The 23,333-nt window shown below is 43.6% G+C and overlaps 1 protein-coding gene across 1 annotated transcript in view; it reads left to right on the forward strand.

Annotated features, from left to right (window-relative positions):
- Positions 1-23,333, forward strand: part of SPON1 (spondin 1) — a 279,589-nt gene that overhangs the window by 684 nt on the left and 255,572 nt on the right. Inside the window, exon 2 of the mRNA XM_081279190.1 lies at positions 18,483-18,589. Coding sequence (XP_081135316.1) covers positions 18,483-18,589 — 107 coding nt within the window. The remainder of the gene's footprint in view (positions 1-18,482; positions 18,590-23,333) is intronic.

Raw genomic sequence — 23,333 nt, forward strand, 5'->3', positions numbered from 1 at the left:
GGCTGCCCTCAGCCCATTGAGCCGAGCGCTCTGCGCGAATTGCTAGCCAACCGTCCGGGGCCGTCGCGGGGGTCGCAGCCCGGCAAAGCAGCCTGGATCCCAAGGGCGCGTTTCCCAGGCAGGGGCTGTAGCTGAGCCACGCGTCACACCGGCCTGACTGAGAGGGAGCCCCGCTCCAACCCTGGCGGTCGTCAGGAGGGAAGTAGACTCGACTTTTTCCAGATCGGTCTCTGGAGAGGAGGGGACCCTGTCTTCTCTCAGTGGAGTCACAAGCAAGGCAGCATTTTCCGCTTCCATTCCTTAAAGAAAGGGTACCAGTTTCTAGCAGACCCCCTCAGAGCAGGAGGGTCACTGGGCTTCCCTGGATAGGTCTGTTCCGGAGAAGAGACTCCGGCTCTCACTAACCCGTCCCAGGGCGCGAGGAGAAGGGAAGAAGCCTGAAGCTCTTCGAAAGGGTCCCTACGAAGATGCCCAGATTATTCTTCCCTGGTCCCAAGCGATAGAAAGGACCTTGGATTTCCAGGACGGGTTCCCAGTGAGAACGGGTCCCCAAAGAACCCAGAATAGCTCCCAACGGGAGGGGAAATCGATAAAAAAAGGGGGGAGCCTCGATAGCTTATAGTCGAGGCCTGCTCCCTGGAGGCTGTGGGACTTTGTCTCCTGCAGCAGGGAGGCTCGGCGCCACCGAGATGTCGCACCTACGCTGATCAGCTAAGAACAGGTTTTCCGGAGCACAGGGGGGAGGGTGTCCAAACAGGTGAGCATCTCCAGGGTAGGATAGGCAGCTGGACTGGCATCGGCCCCAAGACCCTTAACTCCATTCCCAGCGCCCACTGCCTCCCTCCTCAGCTAAACGTCTCCCCAAACACCTCTTCCCCCGCTGCAGCTGCTGCTTTTAGGGTGGGACACAGGACATCAGTCAGGGAAGGAAGCCTGCTAAGCCTTACCTGGTGTCCCGCCAGGGCGCGAGTCCCCTCAACTCCGCCCCCTCATAAGTCAACTCCGGTACCCAGCAGAGAAGAACGGGTCATTGGGGCACCTGAGGGACAAATGGGTTCCTAGTCATATCCCTTCCATTCCCGCCTTCCAGGGTCCCTGGAGCCTCGGGAGAAAGAAGGGGGAGCAACAAGAGAGAAAGTTTGGGACCATGTCAGCAGACACCCGGTCATCTACGCGCAGCGCAGGACAGAACCAGGGGCCACCCTTTCCAGAACGCGTTGCCCTTGTCCCCGTTTCGCGTACCCGACTGACTTTCGGAGATACTGGGTCGGCTCTAGGCGCCCTCGGCACCGAGCCCTCAAGGGCCTTGTTCCCGAGGATCTTAGTACCCCAAGAAGAAAGATGTGTGGAGAGCACCGCGCGCATCCGCTCATCCGGGAAGGGAGCGTGCGGGTTACAGTGGCGTCTAGGGGGACAATCACCGGGCAGAGGCGGGAGGTAGTCAGTTCTCTCAGCCTACAGGAGAGAAGCGGCGGTAATCTCAAAGGCCTCTCCTGTCTTCCCCCAAACCCAGGGGCAGAGTTCACTAGGGAACTGACCCAGCTCCAACAGGCAAGCAAAGAGGGAGACAGACAATTGATGGGGGGGGGGGCGGGGGCGGGGAGGTTTTAGCACTTGTATGACCTGTGCAAGTAATTTAATTTCTCCGAGCCCATTTCCCAGCTGTAAAAATAGCCGTTTACCTAACTTCTCTGGGTGGTTGTAGAGAGTAAATGAGCTTACCAAGGCCAGTGTCAGAGAGACAACGGTCCCTGATACACTTTAGTTCAAATTGGATTGAGGGCTTTACTGGTTTAATAAGCTATGTGCCTGGTCAGAGGGGTGTGTGTGTGTGTGTGTGTGTGTGTGTGTGTGTGTGTGAGAGAGAGAGAGAGAGAGAGAGAGAGAGAGAGAGAGAGAATAGTCTTCCTTAGTACTACTCCAAGTCAATCTACCAATGAATGGCCATTATCTGGGTCCTCATGAACTAATTGGATGTGTGAAGATTTGATTTCTCCATGCTAGGAGCCTGTCAAAGACTGTTCCTAATTTAAGTCCAGGAAGATTTTGAGTGGTATGATTTAGGTCAGTCTGGGACTCTGGCCAAGTGTCCTCCTGGCATCTCTTCCCACACTAATGCTTCATGTTTGCCTGAGTGTTGGATCAGTGGTTCCAGCAATCCCATACTGACAAGACCAGAGAACTTTCCCCAGGCCCAACTGGGAGGAACTGCAATTGGAAGGGGAGGGCCCTGGACTTTCCAGCCTAAATCATTAGGTTTTTGGAAACTGATCCAGCTCCAAGGGAGAGCAAAGAGGTTGTAGGTAAGGTGATAATCTTTCCTCCTTTCTTGTGGCTAAGAGATCTTGAAGGAAAGATCTTTCAGAAACCATGTTAAGGTCTCCTGTGTAAATATTCTGCAACTAAAAAAATCTTGTTCTGCCACTCAAAGTTACGAAGAAAGGGCACTGACCTAGTTTGCGACATTTTCTGTGGGCTTAGTCTTTCTTAGAATAATTATGTTGAAAGTAAACCTAATGCACTTAGCTCATTGGATTGCCTTAGAGTTGTGGAAGTTCACATTCCCCTGCTTTTCTATTTACTTTAGTATATTTTTCCTGAATTAGGATCCCTTACAATCCTTGGGAATCAATAACTTCTTTTCTTCTGTATTCCAGTTCATCCCCAAGTAATAACCCTGATGTGAGTACTGCTGTTAGGTATTCTGAACTGGAATAAAATGGTCATTTTTTAAAAAATTGAATCATGAGGTTTCTTCCCCACAGCCTGGGCCCAGTTGAGATTGTTATTCAGCCTTTTAGTTAGTTGTTAGTATTATATTGACTTCCTTTTCTCCCCCACCACTTCTCTCTCCCCCTCCCTCCCTCGCTCTTCCCCCTACCACCAACCACCACCTCCAGCAATAATTGTGCTTTAGAAAGCTCTGAAAGGCCTGCTCTGTTTCTGACCAGGGCCTCCTTTGAAAGGAGATTACAGTGATTAAAAATAACAAGTTGAGGATCCTCAAGGGGCTTCCCTTATAGGAGGACAATTTGCAGGACCAGCCTTTCCCAGATCACTATTTCAAGCCAAATAGAAGAAAATCAGCTGAAACATTCAAGAATTGATTGAAAATAAAAGAGGCCCTTTTGTCTAACCAAAGTTCTGTTTATTAGGAAAATAAAGTCAGACCCTGGCTAATGAGAATGGCTTTTCCTAGATGCTCTTTAAAGGGAAATTTCAAGGAACTTGATGGGAAAAGAATGTGCAGTTGAGTTTTCAAAAGCTGGTCTAACTTCAAGCATAATTGGGGGATTTATTCAAAATAGGGAGGTTTGGAGACCTCCGAGGTTGCCTTGCTTTCTCTTCTTTGTCTCACTGTGGGACACAGTGCCTGTAGGAGTAGCCATCTCAGCCTGGTGTAAAGAGCACAAGATTTAATGTTTGGATGAGTCAGTTTCAATTTGTGCTCAGTCACATATTCACTGTGTGTGTTCAGGAAAGCCACTTCACCTCTCTGAGCTACAATCTCTCCATCTGTAAAATGAGGGTATTTGGCCCACCAGTTCCCCACCCCCAGCATTGCTGTAAGAACTGGAAATAATCCAAGTTTAAATGATTTGTAACATAGTAGTCACATAGTAAGTGTAAATAAGTAAACATTATATATCCATATCATATATATGTGTGTGTGTGTGTGTGTGTACATATATATACAAATACATTTATAATTTTTCTGTTTCCAAAATAATTATCTCATCTTATGATCCTATGATGACTAATTATTTTGGAAATAGGAAAACACTCAGCTGCAAAGCACTGGATAAGACATTGTGTTAAGTTCTTTCTATTCAGCTCTCTTGTTCCTTATGATACTTCGGGGCAACTTATTATTATTATTTTACAGATGAGAAGACTGAGTCTCAGAGAGGTCTAGTTCCTTCCCAAGGGTCACACAGCTAACAATCAGTGGAGTCAGGATACACTGTCAGGTCTAATGTGACTCATAAGTCTGGGCAAGTAATCAGTCATCTGGGCTCATTCAATAACATGAGTTGGGAGTAGAATGCATTTGCTCAGTCTTCTGGATGGTGAGTCTTCCTCAAAGGAGAGAACAGGACCAACAAATCAAGATAATAACTGACATATCACAGGACCCGAAGTAATAAAGAGATGGATCCTTATTTACATTTGCTTTTTTCTTTTTATAGGCTTCAGTATTGCCTTTCCCCATAAACCAGAGGATTAATTTAGAAACATGAAGAACCTTGTCAGTCTTTCCGCCAACTCCTCTTGTTTGTAGGGAAACAGAAACAAATTGGATAGGGAACAGAGCCTGATTTGATTATTGCTTTCTTTTCACATGCAGAAGTTATACCACTATGCCTGTAAAACTGTAAGTTTGAACAGAACATATATATAGGATCTGACAAATTGAACCTGGGTGAGGTCTTTCAATAAACTCTTTCTGATATCGTGTTTTTCTTTAAAGTACTGCTGACAAGAGCATAATGTCACTCCTCCTCTCTTCTTAAAACATTCTCTTCTTTTTTTTATTATGTCATTTTAATTTTTAATCCTTATCCCTTTTAGTAAATATTTAGTTCAAATTTATAATAAGGATAAAATATGCATACATATGCATAATGGTTGTAGAGATTGTTTATTGCTCTGAGATTCATGAAATGAAAAAAATTCAAAATATGAAAAAAAATGAAGACACATTAATTGATGTTTTTCAAGGTTTAAAACCTGGGTACTTTCCCATACACAGGTAAGTTGTTGGGTGACAGGTAACTGGGCCCGAACAAGGGGCAGTAATTGCTGATTTGTCCACAAACCTGGGCTAACATCAAGGGCCTTTTCCTGCCACACCCTCTATTTGCCTTCCATACAGAATGTCAGATGTGGGTCAAGATCAACTCCTGTGGGACAAAAATCCCCTTACCATGTTCCTGGTGCAGGCAAACCTCATGTTACAAAGAGATCCCCAGATACAGGGTTTTAAACAAGAGGTAAGCTGGAGATGCAATATGATGGGAAGTGTTGCTCTCCAAGGTCGTTCAGAACCCCAGGTTCCTTCCATTCTCTTGCTTTGCCATCTTCTAACACATCTGTCAAAGAGGTAGCCACTAGCCAATGGTCAAGCATGACCATGACATACTTGGCACGAGGCAGGTCTGACTTGAGATGTCCTCTGTTATTAAACAGTTAGTATTAAAAGATGACAAACTTCTCAATATTTTTTATATGGATTTCATGTTGAAATGATTATTGTGTACACTAGGTTAAATTAAATATATTGCTAAAATTAATTTTTCCTGTTTTACATTTATTTCTATTGGATACCTATTAAAATTCATTTCACCTGGCCTGAGCGTATTTCTGTTGGTCAGCACTATCTTGGGATAGTTATAATCAGCTCACTGCCACTATATCTGAGTTTTAGTCGGCATGTGGAGAAAAGAGAGGGATAGAAGTAGAAAACAAACACCTTCTTTTAATGATACGACCCAGAAATTTCACCCAGCCCTTCTAAAGGCACTCCTCATTAGTCATGCAGCTGCATCTAGCTGCAAGGGATGCTGGTAAAAAACAGCTTTAAGCCAGGCAGCTACATGCAGAGCTAAAACGTGAGGGAGGGACATATTTTTCAAAAAGATGAAGGGAAAAACGTATTCGGGGAGGCAATCACCTATTTCTGTTACATTTTTATGCCTGTCTTATGAAAACACAATATTTCATTTTCTGTCATCCTGTAAAATGTCTTCTGAATGGGTCCTCTCCACAGCATGTGAGCTGGTATTTTACTAAATGAGTTGGTAGAGGAAGGGGTCCTTGGGTGTGTATGTGCAAGCATGTGTGTGTGTGTGTGTGTGTACATGTGCAAGCTTGTGTCTATGCATAAGTATGTGTGTGTAAGCATGTGTGTTTACACAAGGGTGTATAGGTGGCCTATTCTGTCGTAACTCTCTCCTCAATAAAGGAGGGATCAGCAAAGAAAGAACAGAGTGGGGGAAGGAGTGCATCAAGCAAGGGAGCAAGGGGGTGGTGTGAGAAGAGAAAAGGGAAAGAAAAAGAAAGCCGCTTGGGTAGACATGCAGAATGAAAAAGAAATAACTTGAGTTCTGTGAAGTACCGTCCTCCTTGAGGGTTAAATTCAAGAGGCACCCCAAAAGTGAAAATCATGTAAGTCCAAATTATTCCTTAAAGATCTTTTGAAATTGTACATCAAATATAACACAGATACCAGTTTCAATCTGGACTGGTTTATGCAGCATCCCCCCACTCCCACCCCAGATATTTTTGTTAGGAATAGAAACAAATTGACATTTCTCAATAAGTCCAACACTTCTATTTTTCCTGCAGCATTGGAAGAGATCCATTTTTCTTCAGTTGAAGAGCAGATAAAACCATTGGTTTTCTCCCCCTTAAACACTGACTTCCACTTACAAAGTCCTCACTGTATGGTGGATGAGGGGACTGAGGGCCTGCCACATGCTCTCTTAGGCATATCCATGCATTGAGTGGAGTGGGGAGGCCATTGACTTTAAATGACTCCCAGGTTTAAAGTGTTTAAAGATTTAAAGTGTTTCTTCCAGTCTCCCCAGCCCTCTCAAGCTTTGCGCATTTGTGTTTGATTATGCCAAATGCACTTCTCTTGAAGCAGGGTGGTGTTGGGGAGCTGACCACATCACATACAAGCTCTTGGTGATGCCACCCAGCTCCTGCTGATATAAAATGTACCATTTCTACAAAATAGTTTTGCCTGGGCTAGAGATGAGGCTCAGATAGGACAGAGCGAGGAGTGAGATGCGTGCCCTACATGGACAAGGCTCCTAACTTTCACAGGATATTCAAAACTGCCATGAGAAGTTTAGGAAAACCTAAATAGGGCTTAATCCACATGAGCCTTGAGTACATAGAAGAGCAGGGCAGAGTGACTCCTCAAGCCCATATACAGATTACCAAAGTGAATTTCCCTGGCACCACTTGCTGTGCATGCCAAACCTAGCTATGCCTTAGAATCACTTGGAGAATTTAAACCAACAAGCCAAAGTTCCCGGGGCCCTAACAAAGGGCTAGACTCCAGGAATCTGCATTTTTTTTTCTTTTACGGCAACATGGTGAGACTCGAAGAGAAGGTGGCCAAAAGCCATTCCTTTTTGGGGGCAGGGGATTGAACCCAGGGGTGCTTGCTACATCCCCAGCCCTTATTTATTTAATTTTGAGACAAGGCCTCACTAAGTTGCTTAGGGCCTAAGTTGCTGAGGCTGGCCTTGAAATTGTGAGCTTCCTGCCTCAACCTCCCAGATCTCAAGGATTACGGGCACGTACCGCCACACCCACAGATGTTCCCTTTTCTATGAGCATGCTTCCCATCACCTCCTGTCCCAGCTCCAGTCCCAGTCTCCCAAGCCACACATACTTTTGCACCTGATCCTATCACTGCCCTGTTCCATTACTGAGGGACACCTGTACAGTGACCCCCGGAATGCCCCAACGCCAGCATGATTTCTGCATTCTGTCACCTTAGCAGGTGGTGACACTCATAGACTAGCAAAGATGGGGCCAGAGCTGACCTCATGGTGCTTCTCTGATGCTGAAGCCTGCCTCCCCTGGACCTTCCACACCTGTGTCCAGGTTCTGACCCTGGGAGTCAAACAAAATAAGTTCCCCTCTGGCCATAGGTCAGCCCTTGAGGTATTTGTGGGTAAACAGATATTGGGGCTTCTCTTCTGACTAAAATCCCCTTTTCTTCAACGATTCCCTTGTAGGATACTGTTTCTTGTTCCCTGTACTTCACAATCCAGATGTGCACTGATGAGGTCCCGTCCTGGACCCTGTGTTGTGTTAAGCTTGCCAGGTTTTGTGCTTGCTATTTTGGCCAACATGTTGTTCTTTGGAATTGCACTTAGTTTGCAGCCAACTCAAATTCTTGCTATTTGCTATAAAGGCCTGATGCCCTCCTTAACTGCTATGGAGGGATATGAATAGTGTCCCACGAAGATCCATGTGTTAAAGGCATGGTCCCTGGGGTGTACTGTTGGAATGTGCTATGGACCTTTAGGAGGGTGGGCCTTATAGTAGGTCCCTAGTTTACTGGGGGTGGTGCCCTCAAAAAGGAGTGTGGGACTCTAGTCTCTTAGTCGCTCTCTACTTCCTGACTCAAGATGTAAGTGGTTTGTTCCTGCTGTAATTTGTTGCATTCACAAGAGTCCCCAAACTGTGGAGCTGCCCAATCTTGGACTGAACTTCCAAAAACATGAGTCAAAAGAATCCTTTTCTCTTTGTAAAATAACTGCCTCAGGTATTTTGTTATAGTAACACCAAACTGATTAACACATTAACCTACACTGGTGTAGCTGTTCTTGGATGTAACATTTAACATGATTCCCCCATTAGACTTAATCTGATATATAATTTGGTTCATCCCTGTAGCTGTCATATATCCATTGACTTCTGTCAATGAGTGTCTTACCTACATAACCAATTTTGGATTATCCACAATTTTTATAAGCAGGACTGATAAATCTTTATCTAAGGAGTTGATTAGAATGTTGAGCAGATCAGAAGTTAGGACAGAGCCTCAGTCAAACCTTAGAGTCATTTCTAAAACTGACATTCAGTTACATAGTTTTGAAATCAACAACCTATCAATCCAATGATGTTGCATACCAGCTGCCACCCCAGCTCAGTCTCTTCAGTTTAGTGGTGAGTATGGTTTCCTGGGCCTGGTGATGACTCTTATAGTTCAGGCAGAATTATTTGCTTCAAATTATTCAGGACTCTTTTTACTCCAAAAGACAGGAACACAGTCTAACTAACTAAAACAAAGAATGGAATGCATTAATTCCTGTATTTAGAAAGTCCAGGGGTGGGTCTGGCTTCAGGCATGAATGGATCTAGGAACACAGAACACAGCAAGAGTCGTTTTCCTTGGTCCATCCCCAGCCCCCTCCACCTTTTCCCCTCTCTACCCTTCCCATTCCTCCTTTCCACCTTCTCTGCCTTGATCCTTCCATTCTTTATTTCTTGGCTGTGTTTCTGTGTGTTGTCCTCATTTTTTCTTACTACAGATAAACTTTCTCCAAATGGCAGGGAGGATAGCTTCCAGCAGCCTTCAATGAAGAGCCTGTTAGCTGGTTCTGTCACTAAAAGAAAAGCCCTTGTCTCTCTGACTCCAACCCGAAACATCTCAGGGAAGTACTTTCATTAGTCATACACCCAGGGGAATGAGGTATGGAAATAGAGCAGTTCTGGGCATAGTCATTTTTATGGCTTCATGTTTTAGGAGGGAGAAGGGGAACTGTGACTGGCAATCCCCATGATCATATGGTCAGAATAAGGGGAGTCATCAGGGTCCCCTCAAGTTTCTGCTCCTTATCTGTATTAGCTGACATATTGCCATTTCCCCCGTATTTTTACTATTTGTATTAGTCAACTTTCTGTTACTGTAACAAAATACCCCAGATAATCAACTGTAAAGGTGTTTTTTAAAAATTGTTGTTGGTTTTAATCTTACAGTTTAAGTCCATGGTTGCTTGGCTCTATTACAACATAGCATATATCATAGTGGGAGCATGTGACAGAGGAGACCTGTTCACTTCCTGGTGGCAGGGAAGGAAAAGAGAGAAAGGAGGGACTTGGAGTCCCAATATCCCCTTCAATGCTCCCAATGACCTAACTTCCTCCCACTAGGCCCCGCCTCCCAAGGCTTCCACTATCTACTAAATAGTCCCATGGTCTGGGGACCAAGTCTCAACATGTGGCCCTTTGGGGAACAATTAAGATCCAAACTGTAGCACCACTCTTCCTTTTCCCATCCACAGATTGTTTAGCTCAGGACTCTTCCATTTGGCTCTAAGCTATCCTGAGATGAAGGAACCCATGGGGAAAAGAATTAACTTTTATTGAGCTGTTGCAATGTGCTCACATTCATTATCTTCTCTAATCCTCCTGACAGGTTCATGAGGTGATAATTATGATCTTTATTTCATAGAGGAGGCCAAATTATTTTTTAATATATCTTATTGATTTAACAAACCTTTTTGTATGAATTATAGATTCACTAGTGATCACAATAACAACACAAGGTAAATAATATTATTGCTGATTTATAGGTAAAGAAACTGGGACAAAGAGAGGGTAGGTACCTTATTCAAAGTTATACATAATAAACAGAGGGACGTTTGAATCCAGGTCTTTTAGCTATTTCCACTGTAGGACAATGGACCTAGCAATTTTAAATGTGCAAGACCTTTCATTTGGAATGGGAGACATTTCTTGAACACTGAGAGCACTGGCTGAAGAGAGACACTGGGAGAACAGCACAAGCCCACCCTACCACCCTACCATACACACTTGCTTTATTTCTTGGCTATGTTTCTGTGTGTTGTCCTCATTTTTTCTTACTAAAGATAAACTTTCTCCAAATGGCAGGGAGGATAGCTTCCAGCAGCCTTCAATGAAGAGCCTGTTAGCTGGCTCTTACCCCTGGGACTATTACTCCTGCTTTCCTATCTGCAAACCCACCAACAACAACCCTTCTTCTGCTTGGTCCTAGCTCGGTGGACTGAATTGCACCCATTTCTTAATGGAGTATTGGATTTATAGCTCCCCCCCCCCCCGAACTCTGCAAATTGTGTTGAATAGGGCTGATTTAATGCTCCAGCAGTCTTTATAACCCCATGTTGTAAATCGAGGCAGAAGCTGAAGTTCACTGTGGTTGAGGTGTGTGGCATGAAGCACAGCAGGTGGATGGGAGGGGCTGCTAAGGTGATGGAGCTGATACTTGATTCAGGACCTCCTTACTGAGGTTAGAGTTCTGATTCTGAAACCCCCAAACACAGAGTAGAGAGAGTGATGGAACTGGACAAGAGCTAATAAACATAATAGTCATAATAGAAGATGCAGAAGTCACAAAAGACAGTTCATCTGGGTTTTTGTTAGATTGTTGACACACAGTCACTTGAAGGACCCAGAAAGCTGTTTGGGAATGGTGGGGAGGCTGGAGTTTCCATATGGCAAGTGTATCCAAGGATGGGGAGAACTCTGCCCTGGGTGGGGATTTAAGGCCAGGCTCCTCTGTGAAATGAAATATCAGTCTTCACACCAACAAAATGGGCCAGAGAGTCCTTGTCACTGAGGTGGCTTTTAGAGCAAGGGCATAACTCAATAATCACATAACCTCCAGTCTGTTCTCCTTAAGTCCCAAGTTTGAATATGACATTCCCTGGCTCAGACTCTTTAGTGACCCCTCAGCACCTTCAGGGTGGTATCCACACCTAATTAGCCAGGCATCAGAGGCCTTCGACCATCTACTCCCTGCATGTCTTTCTAATCCAGGCTCTTAGGACACCTTCCTTCCTAGCTCGCAATTTACAAAATGCAGAATGTGTTCTGGTTTTCAGGACTGAGGCTAGCCCACCCTGCCCTTCCATCTGCCTGGCATGCTCTTACTCTTTCTGTCCACTGGCAAACTCCTGCTCCCCACTCACCTTGCAGTTCACCTGCCACCTCCTCTTCCAAGTCTCCTCTACCTCACTTACACAGACTCAGATGTTCCCCCTACTGGGATCCCAGAGGTCATTGCTCATGTGTCCTTAACACCCATCACACTATAAAGAATCTCTTGATATAAATTTTTCTTCCAGCAATTAGCTTATGTGCTCTGAGAGGGCAGAGGCCCTGTCTTTTCTTTCCAGGAACACAGCACGGGGATGACACAGAGCAGGTGCTCAGTAAACAAAAACATGGGACTGGCAGTGTAGTTACGCTTGCCTAGCATAAGCAAGGCCCTGGGTTCCTTCCCCAGCACTGAACACAAAACAAAAAGAACGAAGGAGGTTGGCATATTATACAAGGAAACCCATGAGAACTTTGGGGGAGAAACCAGAGCAGAAATGGACAAACCATGCATTGAAGACCCAAAGAACCCTGTTTTATTCATTTATCCAATAGGTATTTCTTGAGAATTTACTGCATGTTGAGAAATATACTAGATGCTAAAGATGCCGTGGAGCTCAAGACAGACTTGGTCTCTGCTCTCCAGAAGCTTACAAGTTTATAGGGAAAATAGATATTTGTCAAATATTTTACATAGTAAGATTGAGTGAAAAGTATTCAAGAAAAGAAGTTTTGAGAGGATATATTGTATGGGGATAGATGGGGCAGGAAGATCCTCCTGAGTATCCTGAGCTGCAGGTAGATTCAGTTTATTATGAGGCCTTACCCAAAGCTCCCCACAACCTGGCCCTGTGAGGACTGTCCCCACGGACAATTATCTCCTTTGCTATCCTCCCTAGGGGTTCTTCACTGGTGCCCTCTAGAGTTTTTCTTTGGAGGTTCAATCCTCCCTGAGGAAACTCATTTTTCCAGTTAAGCAGCCAGCTGAGTCTCATGGTTATCATGATCATCTTCGTCGTCACCATTTTCCTCATCGCCAGCATTACCATCAGCACTGCCACCACCACCATGGTCAACACCATCATCGTCTTTTGCCATTCTTGTCTTCTTCACAAGTGCCAGGCATTGTGCCACGTATTTGCTTCATCCACTCTCTATTCCTATGAGAAAGGCAATATCCTTAACCTCTTTTTCAAAATGAGGAAACAGGAAGGTTAAGTAACTTGCCAGAGGTTGCAGCATTAATAAGTGGTAGCTCTGGGATTCTAATATTAAATCTTTGCTCTTAACCAGTTCCCTGTATGTGCTCACAGGATGACTCCAAATAACCTTTTTATTTCTTTGTAAGCACTTTTCTTGAGGTTTTTTTTTTTTTTCTTTTTTGGATCTCTTAATGGCCTCTCTTGGGAGGCACTTGGGAGGAGTCATTAGAGAGAAGATCCTATTATTTATTGCCAGACAGTCATCCTCGGTTGTTCCTGGGAGTGAGAACACGCTGTACATTGTGTCTTACAGGAGGAAGTCATATAATGATGGAGTTCTCCAGAGGGAAGGGTCTCCTGTCTTCCTTTAAATTATACCGTGTAATAACATCATCACCACTGATAGTTATGAATTGAAATCCCACACTGAGTTCAGCCTCCATCTTACTTAATAAGGTACAGCACAACCTTAGTTTTCTAGAACCTGCAGAAGGGCAGCATTCTGGAAAAAGGAGTTTATGGTAAGCCCTTTAAGTGCAGTGCCAAAACATAACAGGGTATGGATACTCATCATGCAGAAACACAGTTCAATAATCTTTTTATCAAAAGATAACTTACATATTTTAATAATCTAAAGTCCACAATCATATAGCTTAGTGATCACATGTTGGACCCACAGTAAGAAATGGAGTATGACCACTCTTCCAATAGCACCCCTCATCTCCAGCCCCCTCGCCTGACATCCATCTCCCATGCATCTGACTACCCTAACCTCTAGCACCATAGATTACTTTGCCTGTTTTTGAACTTTCTATAAATACAAATGTATCCACACCATTTGTATTCTTTTGTGTCTGTCTTCTTTCATTCGGGATTATGTTTTATGAGATTTTTCCACGTTAGGAGTAGCAATAATTTGTCCATTTTCATTATTGTAAGGCTCAGCTATATGCACATGTCACCATTTATATATCCACTATACAGCCAAAATGTGAGTGTTTCCAGCTGGGAGCTACTACAAATAATGTCACTATGAACATTCTTATAAATGTCTTCTGGTGCATGTAGGTACACATTTCTGCTGATTTAGGAATGGCATTGCTGGGTCATAGGATATGTGTTTGCTCAGTTTCAGAAAATACTGCCAAAGAATTTTCCATCAAAATTTGCTAATGTTTATTTCACCAACAGCATGTGAAAATTCCCATTAGCCACATTTGATATTGTTAACTCTTTTTCAAACTTCATTAATCCAGTGGATATGCAGTAGTATTTTATTGTGTATTTAATTTTTATTTCCCTGTTGGCTAATGAGGTTGAGAGCCTTTTTATGTTTATTGGTCATTTAGGTACCTTCTGTGAAGAAGTTCATGCCTTTGGCCACATATTTTTTTTTTTCTATTGAGTGTTTTGTATTTTTCTTTTTGATCTGAAAGTGTTCTTTATATATTTTGGATAGAAATCAATTGCTACCTATATGATTGCAAATATCTTCTTTCACACTGTGGCTTATTTTTTCACTCTTAATGGTGTTTTTGATGAGCAGAAGTTTGATATCACCCCATTTATATAACTTGTACTTTATGATCAGTGCTTTTTTATGTTCTATTAAAAACATCTTTCCTCTTCCAAGGTCATTCACATTTTATCTTATGTACCTTTAAAACTATATTGTTTTACTTTCACAAGCAGTTCTATGATCCATGTGCAATTTATTCTGTGTACGATGTGAGGCATGGGGCCAATAGTCACCTTTATCTCTGTGGCTACCATTTGTCTTGGCATAATTTATTGAAAACATCACTTTCCTCCAATTGCTCTGCAGTACATTCTTTATCATACATCAAGTTTCCATATATTTGTGAAACTTCTTTGAACCCTAAACTGTTCAACTGGCTTTAGTGCACTGACTTAATTTCTGTGATATCTGGTAAGATATGTCCTCCAATTTTGTACTTCTTTCTCCAGATTATCTTGGCTATTCTTGTACCTTTGCATTTTCATATCCATTTTTAAAATTTGCTTGTCAATATCACAAATACATGCTGGGACTTCCATTTAGATTACACTGAATCAATACATCAATTGGAGGAGGATTGGCACTTTCAACAATGCTGAGTCTACCTACCAGCCCCTGAACACTGATCATTGAGTTAAGATGCAGGTGAACACTTTCCTAATCACTGTGCTGAGTTCAGAGGTGGTTCTTGCTCTGGAGAATTTACAGATAAATGTGTAAACAAATACATAAACACAAAATATAATGGAAGGTAATAGCTTCACCATTGTTACTAAATATTAATATTTACTAAGTGTCCACTGTAAGGACTTAATATGTATTAATTCATTTATATTTTGAGGTAAGTGTGGTTATTAAGCAAATCATGTAGATATTTTTATGTAAAAGTATATTGTGTTTTTGAGCTTTAATATAGATATGATTTCTGACAGGCCTTTGCAAATATGGAAAATAGCTTCCAGATCTCTTTATTTTTTATTTTTATTTTTTGGTAATGGGGATTGAACACAGTGGTATTTTACCACTAAACTGCACCTCCAGTCTTTTTTATTTTTTATTGTGAGACAGGGTCTTGCCAAATCATTGTGATCCTCCTGCCTCTCAGCCTCTGGAGTCCCTGGGATTACCAGCATGTGTAGGTCCTCCTTATTCAAGGATCTTTGGAGACTCAAGAATTACTGAACTTGATGATTGCAGGTTACCAATGAGGAGGAAGAAAATTCAATGACTTCTCAAAAAAGAGTGAAGTTACAAGTCTCAATTATTTTTATTTACTTTTCAAAAAATGCTCAACACACTTTTTAAGAGAGCTGAGAGACACATTTAGATAAGCATCTTAAAATATAAGGTAAGACTACAAAGCAGTGTAACAGGTTTTCCTGCATCACTTGTAAACTGGATTAGAAGGCAATCCCCAGAATTTCAGAAATGTTAGTTTATATCAGGATAAATGCCTTGAACTGTAAGCAAGGCACCTGGATTCCACTTGCCATCTTGCGTGGTCTGATCATGAAGTCTCTCCACTTCCGGATATCAGAAGCCCCATCCCAGAAGGCGAGGGGTTCAATCAGGTCATCTTTAATATCCTCTCCAGATGTTCTGTTGTAATGCCAGGAAATCAGAGTAACAAGTTCCAGGCTGCTTGGGGTCAGGGATTTTCAAACCTTTGCTCAATGTATGCAATGTATGGTACTTTAAAAAATTTGTCTTCCTTTTTTGAGTCTTTTTATTTTTTTAGGTAAAGAGTTTTTACTGTAAATCTCACAAATCAATCTCATTTCCAAGTACCTTCCCTTTCCCTCTCCCTGATCATTTGCTTATATATATATATATATATATATATATATATATATATATATATATCTCCCATCATGTTCTTCTGCATATTTAAGTATATTTTCCTATTTAACAGTGTCTTCGTCATTACATTTTTCATTTCTTACATTTATTTATTTATTTATTTATTTAGGCTTCTGTTTTAAGTTTCTTCAAGGTCTCTTTGGAGTTGTAGATGGTAAAAGCTTCACCCCCCTCTCCACAAGATTAGCCACCCGGATCTAAACCCCCCCCCTTCCCTGGCTGAGTTCTAGGACCTTGGAAAGATGGGGGGCAGAGCCCAGCTCCAGCCTCCCCTTCCCATGGAGGTGCTGGAGCTTCAGGTGTCAGATCTATCGCAGCATTTTGTTTGGAGCTGGGTTTGGCCTGGATGGCTATGGTGATACATTCACTGCCACAGGACTAAGGTCTCTGGTTCTTGGCTCTGGCTTTTACCCTTGTTCTTCGCACCAGCTTTCCTCAGGCATCTTGGTGCCAGAAGAAAGCCAAGCTGAGGCCTAGGTGCCAACTCCTGCCCCAGGCTGCTTCAGCCAACAATTGCATGGCAGCATCTCTCCCTGGGAGGCCTTTAGGTATTTTTAACCTTGATAGGATCCCAGAAAAAGAGCACCCAGACTTTATGGAGAAGTCAGAGGAAACATCACACACAAGATGAAAATCTAGTTGGGTTCTGAAGTTTGCCAGGAACTGAGGAAGTTGGACATTCCAGACATATCAGTAGTGTATGAAAAATCCTTTAGGGTGAACGGATCGGGCTTTTCAGGAGACTGCCAGTGAGTGAATCTCAGGACCTCTGTGGTGGCTGGGAGGGGGAATATGGTAGGTGAAGCTGGAGAGTTGGAGCCTGGGCCCTTTTGGCCTGTGGAGTTTGAGTTTGTACTGAAAGCAGAGGCTGGGGAGGAAGGCCTGCTTGTCCAGCTTAGGTTGGGTTTCCCAGAAACTGCCTATATTCATTTTGGAGGGCTGTCGGATGCATTACCACCAACCAATGATTTAAAACAACAGAAACTTATTTTCTCATAGTTCTAGTGGCTAGAAGTGGAAATCAAGATGTGAGCAGAGTTGGTTCCAGTTTGAGGAATTTGGAGGACTAAATACTTCTCCCCATTTATATATGATAATTATGTAAGTGATATAGGAAATATTTTTTAAAGTTTAAAAAATTAATAATCAGCCAATACTCACAGAAGATCCATATCATGATGATATATCCAGTATGTGAACCATGGGTAGAATATTAAACTGGAGGGGAGGGACTTTCAATTTTGGCACTAAATTGGCCTCTGGATGGTTTAATGGCTCTGAGTATGTCTGTCGACCTCTTGGTTTCATATCTGTCAAATTTGGATTGGAAGGCCAGACTGGAGGATACTTGGAATCCACTGAAGTTCTGATAGTCTATAAATCCATAACTAAAGTCCAGCATCTTAGCACTTTAATTCAGGCAGCAAAGTAACTTATACCCAAATTTACATCATTTTGAAGAAATTTGAATTGAACATCTATTCAATGTTTGGTACTGGGTAGTAAGATACAAAGGTAATAAAAACACTAGCCAGTCTCTTTCATTCATTCACTATCCAGTGGTAAAGACAGGTCAGCAGAGAATTGCAATTCAACAACAACAAATTACAATAAAATATTTCCATCTCAGGAGTTTGCAAACCTAACTGGGGGGGAGGGGGTGGCCATCATTGCCTTGTTGAGAAGGCCCTTGAGCTAGATTTCAATGGAGAAACAGTTTTCTTAGTAGACATGAGAAGGAGATGTATAGATGCCAGTTGCTATAACAAATGTCCCCTCACAATGTAAGTGTGTATTGCATTCATGCAAAATATAATATGGATATTTTTGGTCAGTGGGTGATTCTTTGAATGCTAATTTAGAAACCCATTTTCCTTCCATCTCTGACCACTTCCCTGGGCCATCAGAGTCCTCTGAAGGATCTCCTGAATTCAGCAGGCAGAGGTGAGAGAGTGAGAGTGGAGGATCATGGGAAAGTCTGTCAAGGCCAGACTTGGAAGCAGCATCTATCATGTCTGTCCATGGCCGACTTGGACACATGCAGACCTATCTGCAAGGGAGGCTGGGAAATGGAGTTAGTGGTTTCCACGAGAAAAAGGAAATGTGTTCCATAGAACATGGAGTAGCCTGTGCTACAAAAGGCATCCTAAAGGAGTTTGTGAGAGTCTCTCAAGCCAATCTAACGGAAGCATAGAGATCATTGTCCAGTTCCAAGTTTCTGAGGAGGGATTTTCAGTATCCATCTGGAGCTACTGAGAGAGAGCTCACCCCAGCCATGGTTGATTCAAGAATTTTCAGGTAAGAGAGCAGATCAGGCATTAATCAGGTTCTGAAATGTCTGAGGAAGCCAAATGAAGAAGGCAGTAAGTTTCTACTCCACAGGTAAGTCCCATTGTCCTCGGCTCCTCAGCCCCACAGGGGTGCACGTTGATGGAGAGCTTCGTCCATCCCATTTGACAAATGAAACCCAGTTGATCCCTCTGCTTATAAGATGCTCTCTTTTTCTCTCACAGTGACACTTTCAGCTGCTCCCCCCTCCTACTTCAGAGGCTTCACATTGATTGCCCTCAAAGAGAACAGAGAAGGTGACAAGGAAGAGGACCATGCTGGCACCTTCCAGGTAGGAACCCCTGGGGGGTTTCCAGCAGTCCTCCTGCCCTGGCAGGTGGGCGCCAAGTGAAAGGCGAACACACTGAGGAGTGAAAGGAGAGGGGCAGTGTCTCCAGTGACTTCTCACACAGCTCTCTGACTGCTGGCCCAGTGGGCCAGCTCCATGTGAAAGACCATCACGGAGGAGGTGGCACAAGCCTTTCTTAGTGAGGTTGGCCACCCACAGGGTTCGAGGTGTCCTGGCAGATCACACTGCTCTGCTGCTCTTCTCTGGGCTCGAGGTGCCCTTGGCAGCGGACAGCCAGTGCATTGAGTCCACTTGGAACCCTGGCTAGGCCCTGTGGTTTCCCCTGAGCAGGCATTTTATGATTGACTGGTAATTCTCAAGTGTAAACGGAGCAAGAGCCCAGGACAGCCAGACTGGAGGGAGTTCAAAGCACAGGAGAAGGACTATTAAGGGAACGTAGGGATTGATTTATGAGGGAAGATTAAAAGAATTACACATGCTTTGCTTGGCTAAATGAACAGGGCTGAGTTTAAGAGGTGGTAATGGTCTTTGAATGTCAGTCCTCGCAAAGCAGTCTCCTCAAGGCAAGGCTTCCTTTGACTTTGTACAAAAGGGCACAGCGAGAAGAAAGTGGGTCAAGAGAAGAAAGGGAATCTCAAAGGCAAGGGCCTGACAGTGAGTCATATTTCACTGTGGAATATTCTTCCAAGGGAAGTGGCGGGAACATCAGCCCTCTCACAGGCTTAGGAAGGGGCCAGCAAGTTGTCAGAACACATCCCAGAAGGACTGGGGTAATCTTAGGGGGGAGGCTTGGCCAAATTTGCTGCAACCATTTCTGGTCTCCGATTTCTATTGTTCTGGAATTCATTTTTGTCTACTATTTGCAAACTCAGAAGGGAAAAAGAAAAATCTTAGGAAGAATGCTTACACTCATAGCTGGCTGCTGGGGACACTAGTACCATTTATGGGTTCCTCAGAGGACACTACCTCGAAATATCTTCCCCATCCAAAGGCATCCTTTTAATCCTTGGGGCCAGGTTATAATTTTGCATCCTATGATTTAAAAACTTTGTTTTCTGTTGTCTGGGATTCTAGGCTTTCTGACCTAATGAGACCGTTAATTTTGTGTTTATGTCACATCCTCCTATGGTAAGGAAATTCTTTTTGTGTATCCAAAAGAGCACCTGGTAATACTAGTGACAGCCTGTGCTTGTTGAATACTTCCTATATGCCAGGCACCATGCTCAGGGCTTTACCTTGTCTTAGTTTGTCTTTACCTTAACTTAGTTTAATTGGCTTACCTTATCTTTGTTTAATTCTCAAAACAGCCCTAGTATTATAGGAACTATTATCCACATTTTCAAACCAGGAAATTAAATCACTTGCCTAAGCCCTCAGCAAGCAACATGGCCAGCTCCATACCACTGATTCCAGAGACCATCAGCTCCCTACAATACTGAACTCACTCCTGGCACAGGTGTGTTTGCACAGTGTGTCACTGAGTTGCCATTACAGGGAAAGGGAGATGCAGGCCTGCTTCCTGCCTAGAATTCATTAAAGTATAATCCTTCTGGCTTTGTGATAATTTGCCTGGAGGTGTGGGTAATTTATCAGATTTGGATAGCTGAAAGACCTATGTACCTGAGTAGCAGGAGAGGTAAAGGTCTAAGAAAAGAATACATGTATTGGGGTGGGGTATGAACTTAATCTTCACCAAAGCAAAATTGATTGGCTTTATGATAACCCTTACCATATAGACTCAGAAGAATTGAAAGCAGGTTCTATTGCCGAAGTAAGAAATTGTTTGATTTTAGAGTCAATAAGGTAGTTTTTCCAACAAATGTTCATTATAAAATAAATAAATAAATAAATAAAAGAATTGAAAGCAGGCACAGGAACAGATGTTTGTACACTGATGTTCATGGCAGCATTCTGCACAGGAGATGGAAGCAGCCCAATTGCCTGCTGATAGACAAAACCTGGTTCACTTGTTCAGTGGAATATTGGCCTCAAAAAAGGATGGAAATCTGATACATGCTACAATGTGGATGAACCTTGAAAAAATGATGCTTAGGTAAAATTAGCCAGTCATGAAAAGAACAAATATTATATGATTACACTTACATGAGATACCTAGGATTCTTTCATAGAGACAGAAAATAGAATAGTGGTTGTCAGGGGCCAGGAGAAAGAGGAAATAAGGAATTATTGTTTTAATGGGTATGGAAATAAAGTTTGGGAAAATGAGAAAGTTTCTGGAGATGGATGCTGCATAGCAATGTGAATGTATTGCCATCTCTGAGTCATATCTTAAAAACAGTAAATTTTATGTATATCCTAACACACACACACACACACACACACACACACCACATATCAAAGATGCTGAAGAGCAAGGCCATATGGAGACCTGGCTTTTTTCTTTAATGCTCTTCTGGTTTAATTCAATAAGTTGTTAGTCCCTTAACTCAGTATTGTTCTGCTCAGATTTATCCTTGTCCTTGCAGCACCTCGAGCGTGGTGCACAGTGAGTAGATATTTGCTGAAGAAATGAATGAACAAGTGCTTCACTTGGTGATTTCCACAGCTCAGTTCTGTGCAGGACTGCTTCAAAGCCCCTTCTCCTTAAGGTTCCTCCTTCCTCCTCCTCTTGGAGCTTCTGTCATCTGTTCTTGTTACCTGACAAGGTACTCAGAGAATGGTCTCAGCAGCAGCAGCAGCATCACCACCTGGGAAATTGTTAGAAATATAAAATCTCAGCCCACCCAGACTCCTGGATCAGCCACTCTGAGGGTGGAGCCCCACGGCCTGAGTTTTAACAAGCCCTCAGGGTGAATCTGGTGCCTGCTGGGGTTAGAGAACTGTGGTGGTAATGAGCCGCAGACCAGCACCCTTGGACACACCTGTCTGTTTCAATCTATCCTCCCATCACTTCCAACCAGCCCGAGAGGGATCCAAGTGGGAGAAGAGCACGGAATGCTTCGCATGCAGTAATCACGCCAGCTAACACTTCCTTAGTGCTGGGGTGCCCGGCGCTGTTCTGTGTGCTTTCCACTCATTAGCTGATCTAATCCTCGGAGCAGCAAACCAAGGTGAGCACATTATTATCCTATTTTTCACAGCTGAGGAACTTGTGGCACAGAACAATTAAGTAAACTTTCCTAAAACCACTAGTTCTAAGTGATGAAGCTGGGATTCAAACCCAGGCAGGATGGCTCCGGGTCCCTGGCTGCCGCAGTTTTGGCTGGGCACAGAATCACGAGCCACTCAAGCAGGAACAAAACTTTATTTTGAAAAAGCCGCCGATACTCTCTAGGCAAGCCAAACCCGGTCCTCCCACGCGGGCGTCTACCGGAACCGTGCGCCTCCCGGAACCGGGGGTCCCCCCTGGACCTCCCCCGGAATTCCCTCCTACTATCCTTCCCCAACCAATGGGAACTCACCATGAGTCCCGTAACATGAGTCCGGTAGCAGGCCAAGGTGAACAGCGGGAGTCCAATTTCCATATGAATGTAAATCTTAACATAATCATATCTCAGTGGCTAGCTGGCGTCACTTTACAACCAAAGGTGCCATACATCCTATATTTGCTTGTGGCTCCTAGCACCTGGCTGGCTCTCAAGGTGTACATGTTAAGTGAAACAACAAGGGCCTACTATGGCCTTTTATGATAGCAGTCTCCACACCAGGGTCTTTGTACAATTTTTCCTATTTATTTCTTATGGTGGGCTTGTGAGGTCAATTATGTTCTTCCCACTTTTTCAGAGGATAAAACTGAGCCTCCAAGGAGTAAAGTAAATTCAGCAAAGCAACTCAACATTGCAAGGGGCCAAAGGCTATGATGGATTTTTTTTTTCCTCACACTCCATCTTCCCACCTGAGCTGTGCCCTTGTGCACATTAAAACTCACTCCACTTGGATCCCATTGCCCCACAGACTGTGTGGGGGAGGAATAACAGCCCCCGCCTATCGTACCTCTCCTGCCTATAAAAGAAATGGCCACTCTATCAGGTCTTCCTGCCCTAGCAGACAAGTGTCTTCTCTCTGTACCACAGCTGTCATCTCTGGGCCATTCCTGTATTTAGCAGCAATTACCATGTGCCAGGCACCACGTGAGGCAGGGTACAGTGGCAAGAACACTAGACAGCATCCTGTGGTCATAGAGCTGACCCATCCTCCTCTAGAGAATCACTTCTGTTACCTCTATTCCTGATAAGTGAGGCAGCTCACAGGCCACCCACTAAGACAGGAGCAGCCAGTGGAACCACAAAACAATTGTAATTTTAAAGAAAATATTGATCAACATATAGTTAGATACACTCTTTAACACCCTAATTCCAAATATGACAACTTCGAGGACTTAGCCACAATAAAATTCAAATACTCTTTGAATCTGGGTAACGATTACATTCTCAGCTCTAGAAAGGCCTCTGAGAATGGGTTGTTTGCTTCTACATGAGCGAATCCTTACCCAGAGAACCAAGTATTAGCTCAACAAAAACGAACTTCAGTGCTGCCTTCGACTTGGGGGAAGGGAATGAGCTTCCTGGCACAGGGGAGAGTAAGGGTGAGGACCCCCCACCTCCCACCCCACCTACAGACTAGAGAGAGGAGGTGGACCAACTTCAGCTTCAGCAGTGGGTTCCAGGGTAATGGCATTGGCAGGCTAAGGTGGTTGTCCCTGGCTGCCAGAGAGGCTCTTAGAGCTAGCTGGGTACCCATGGTTAGTTGGAAGAGGAAAGGAATT

Source organism: Spermophilus citellus (genome assembly GCF_964194105.1).
Source record: "Spermophilus citellus genome assembly, chromosome: 2".
NCBI classification, from domain to species: Eukaryota; Metazoa; Chordata; class Mammalia; order Rodentia; family Sciuridae; genus Spermophilus; species Spermophilus citellus.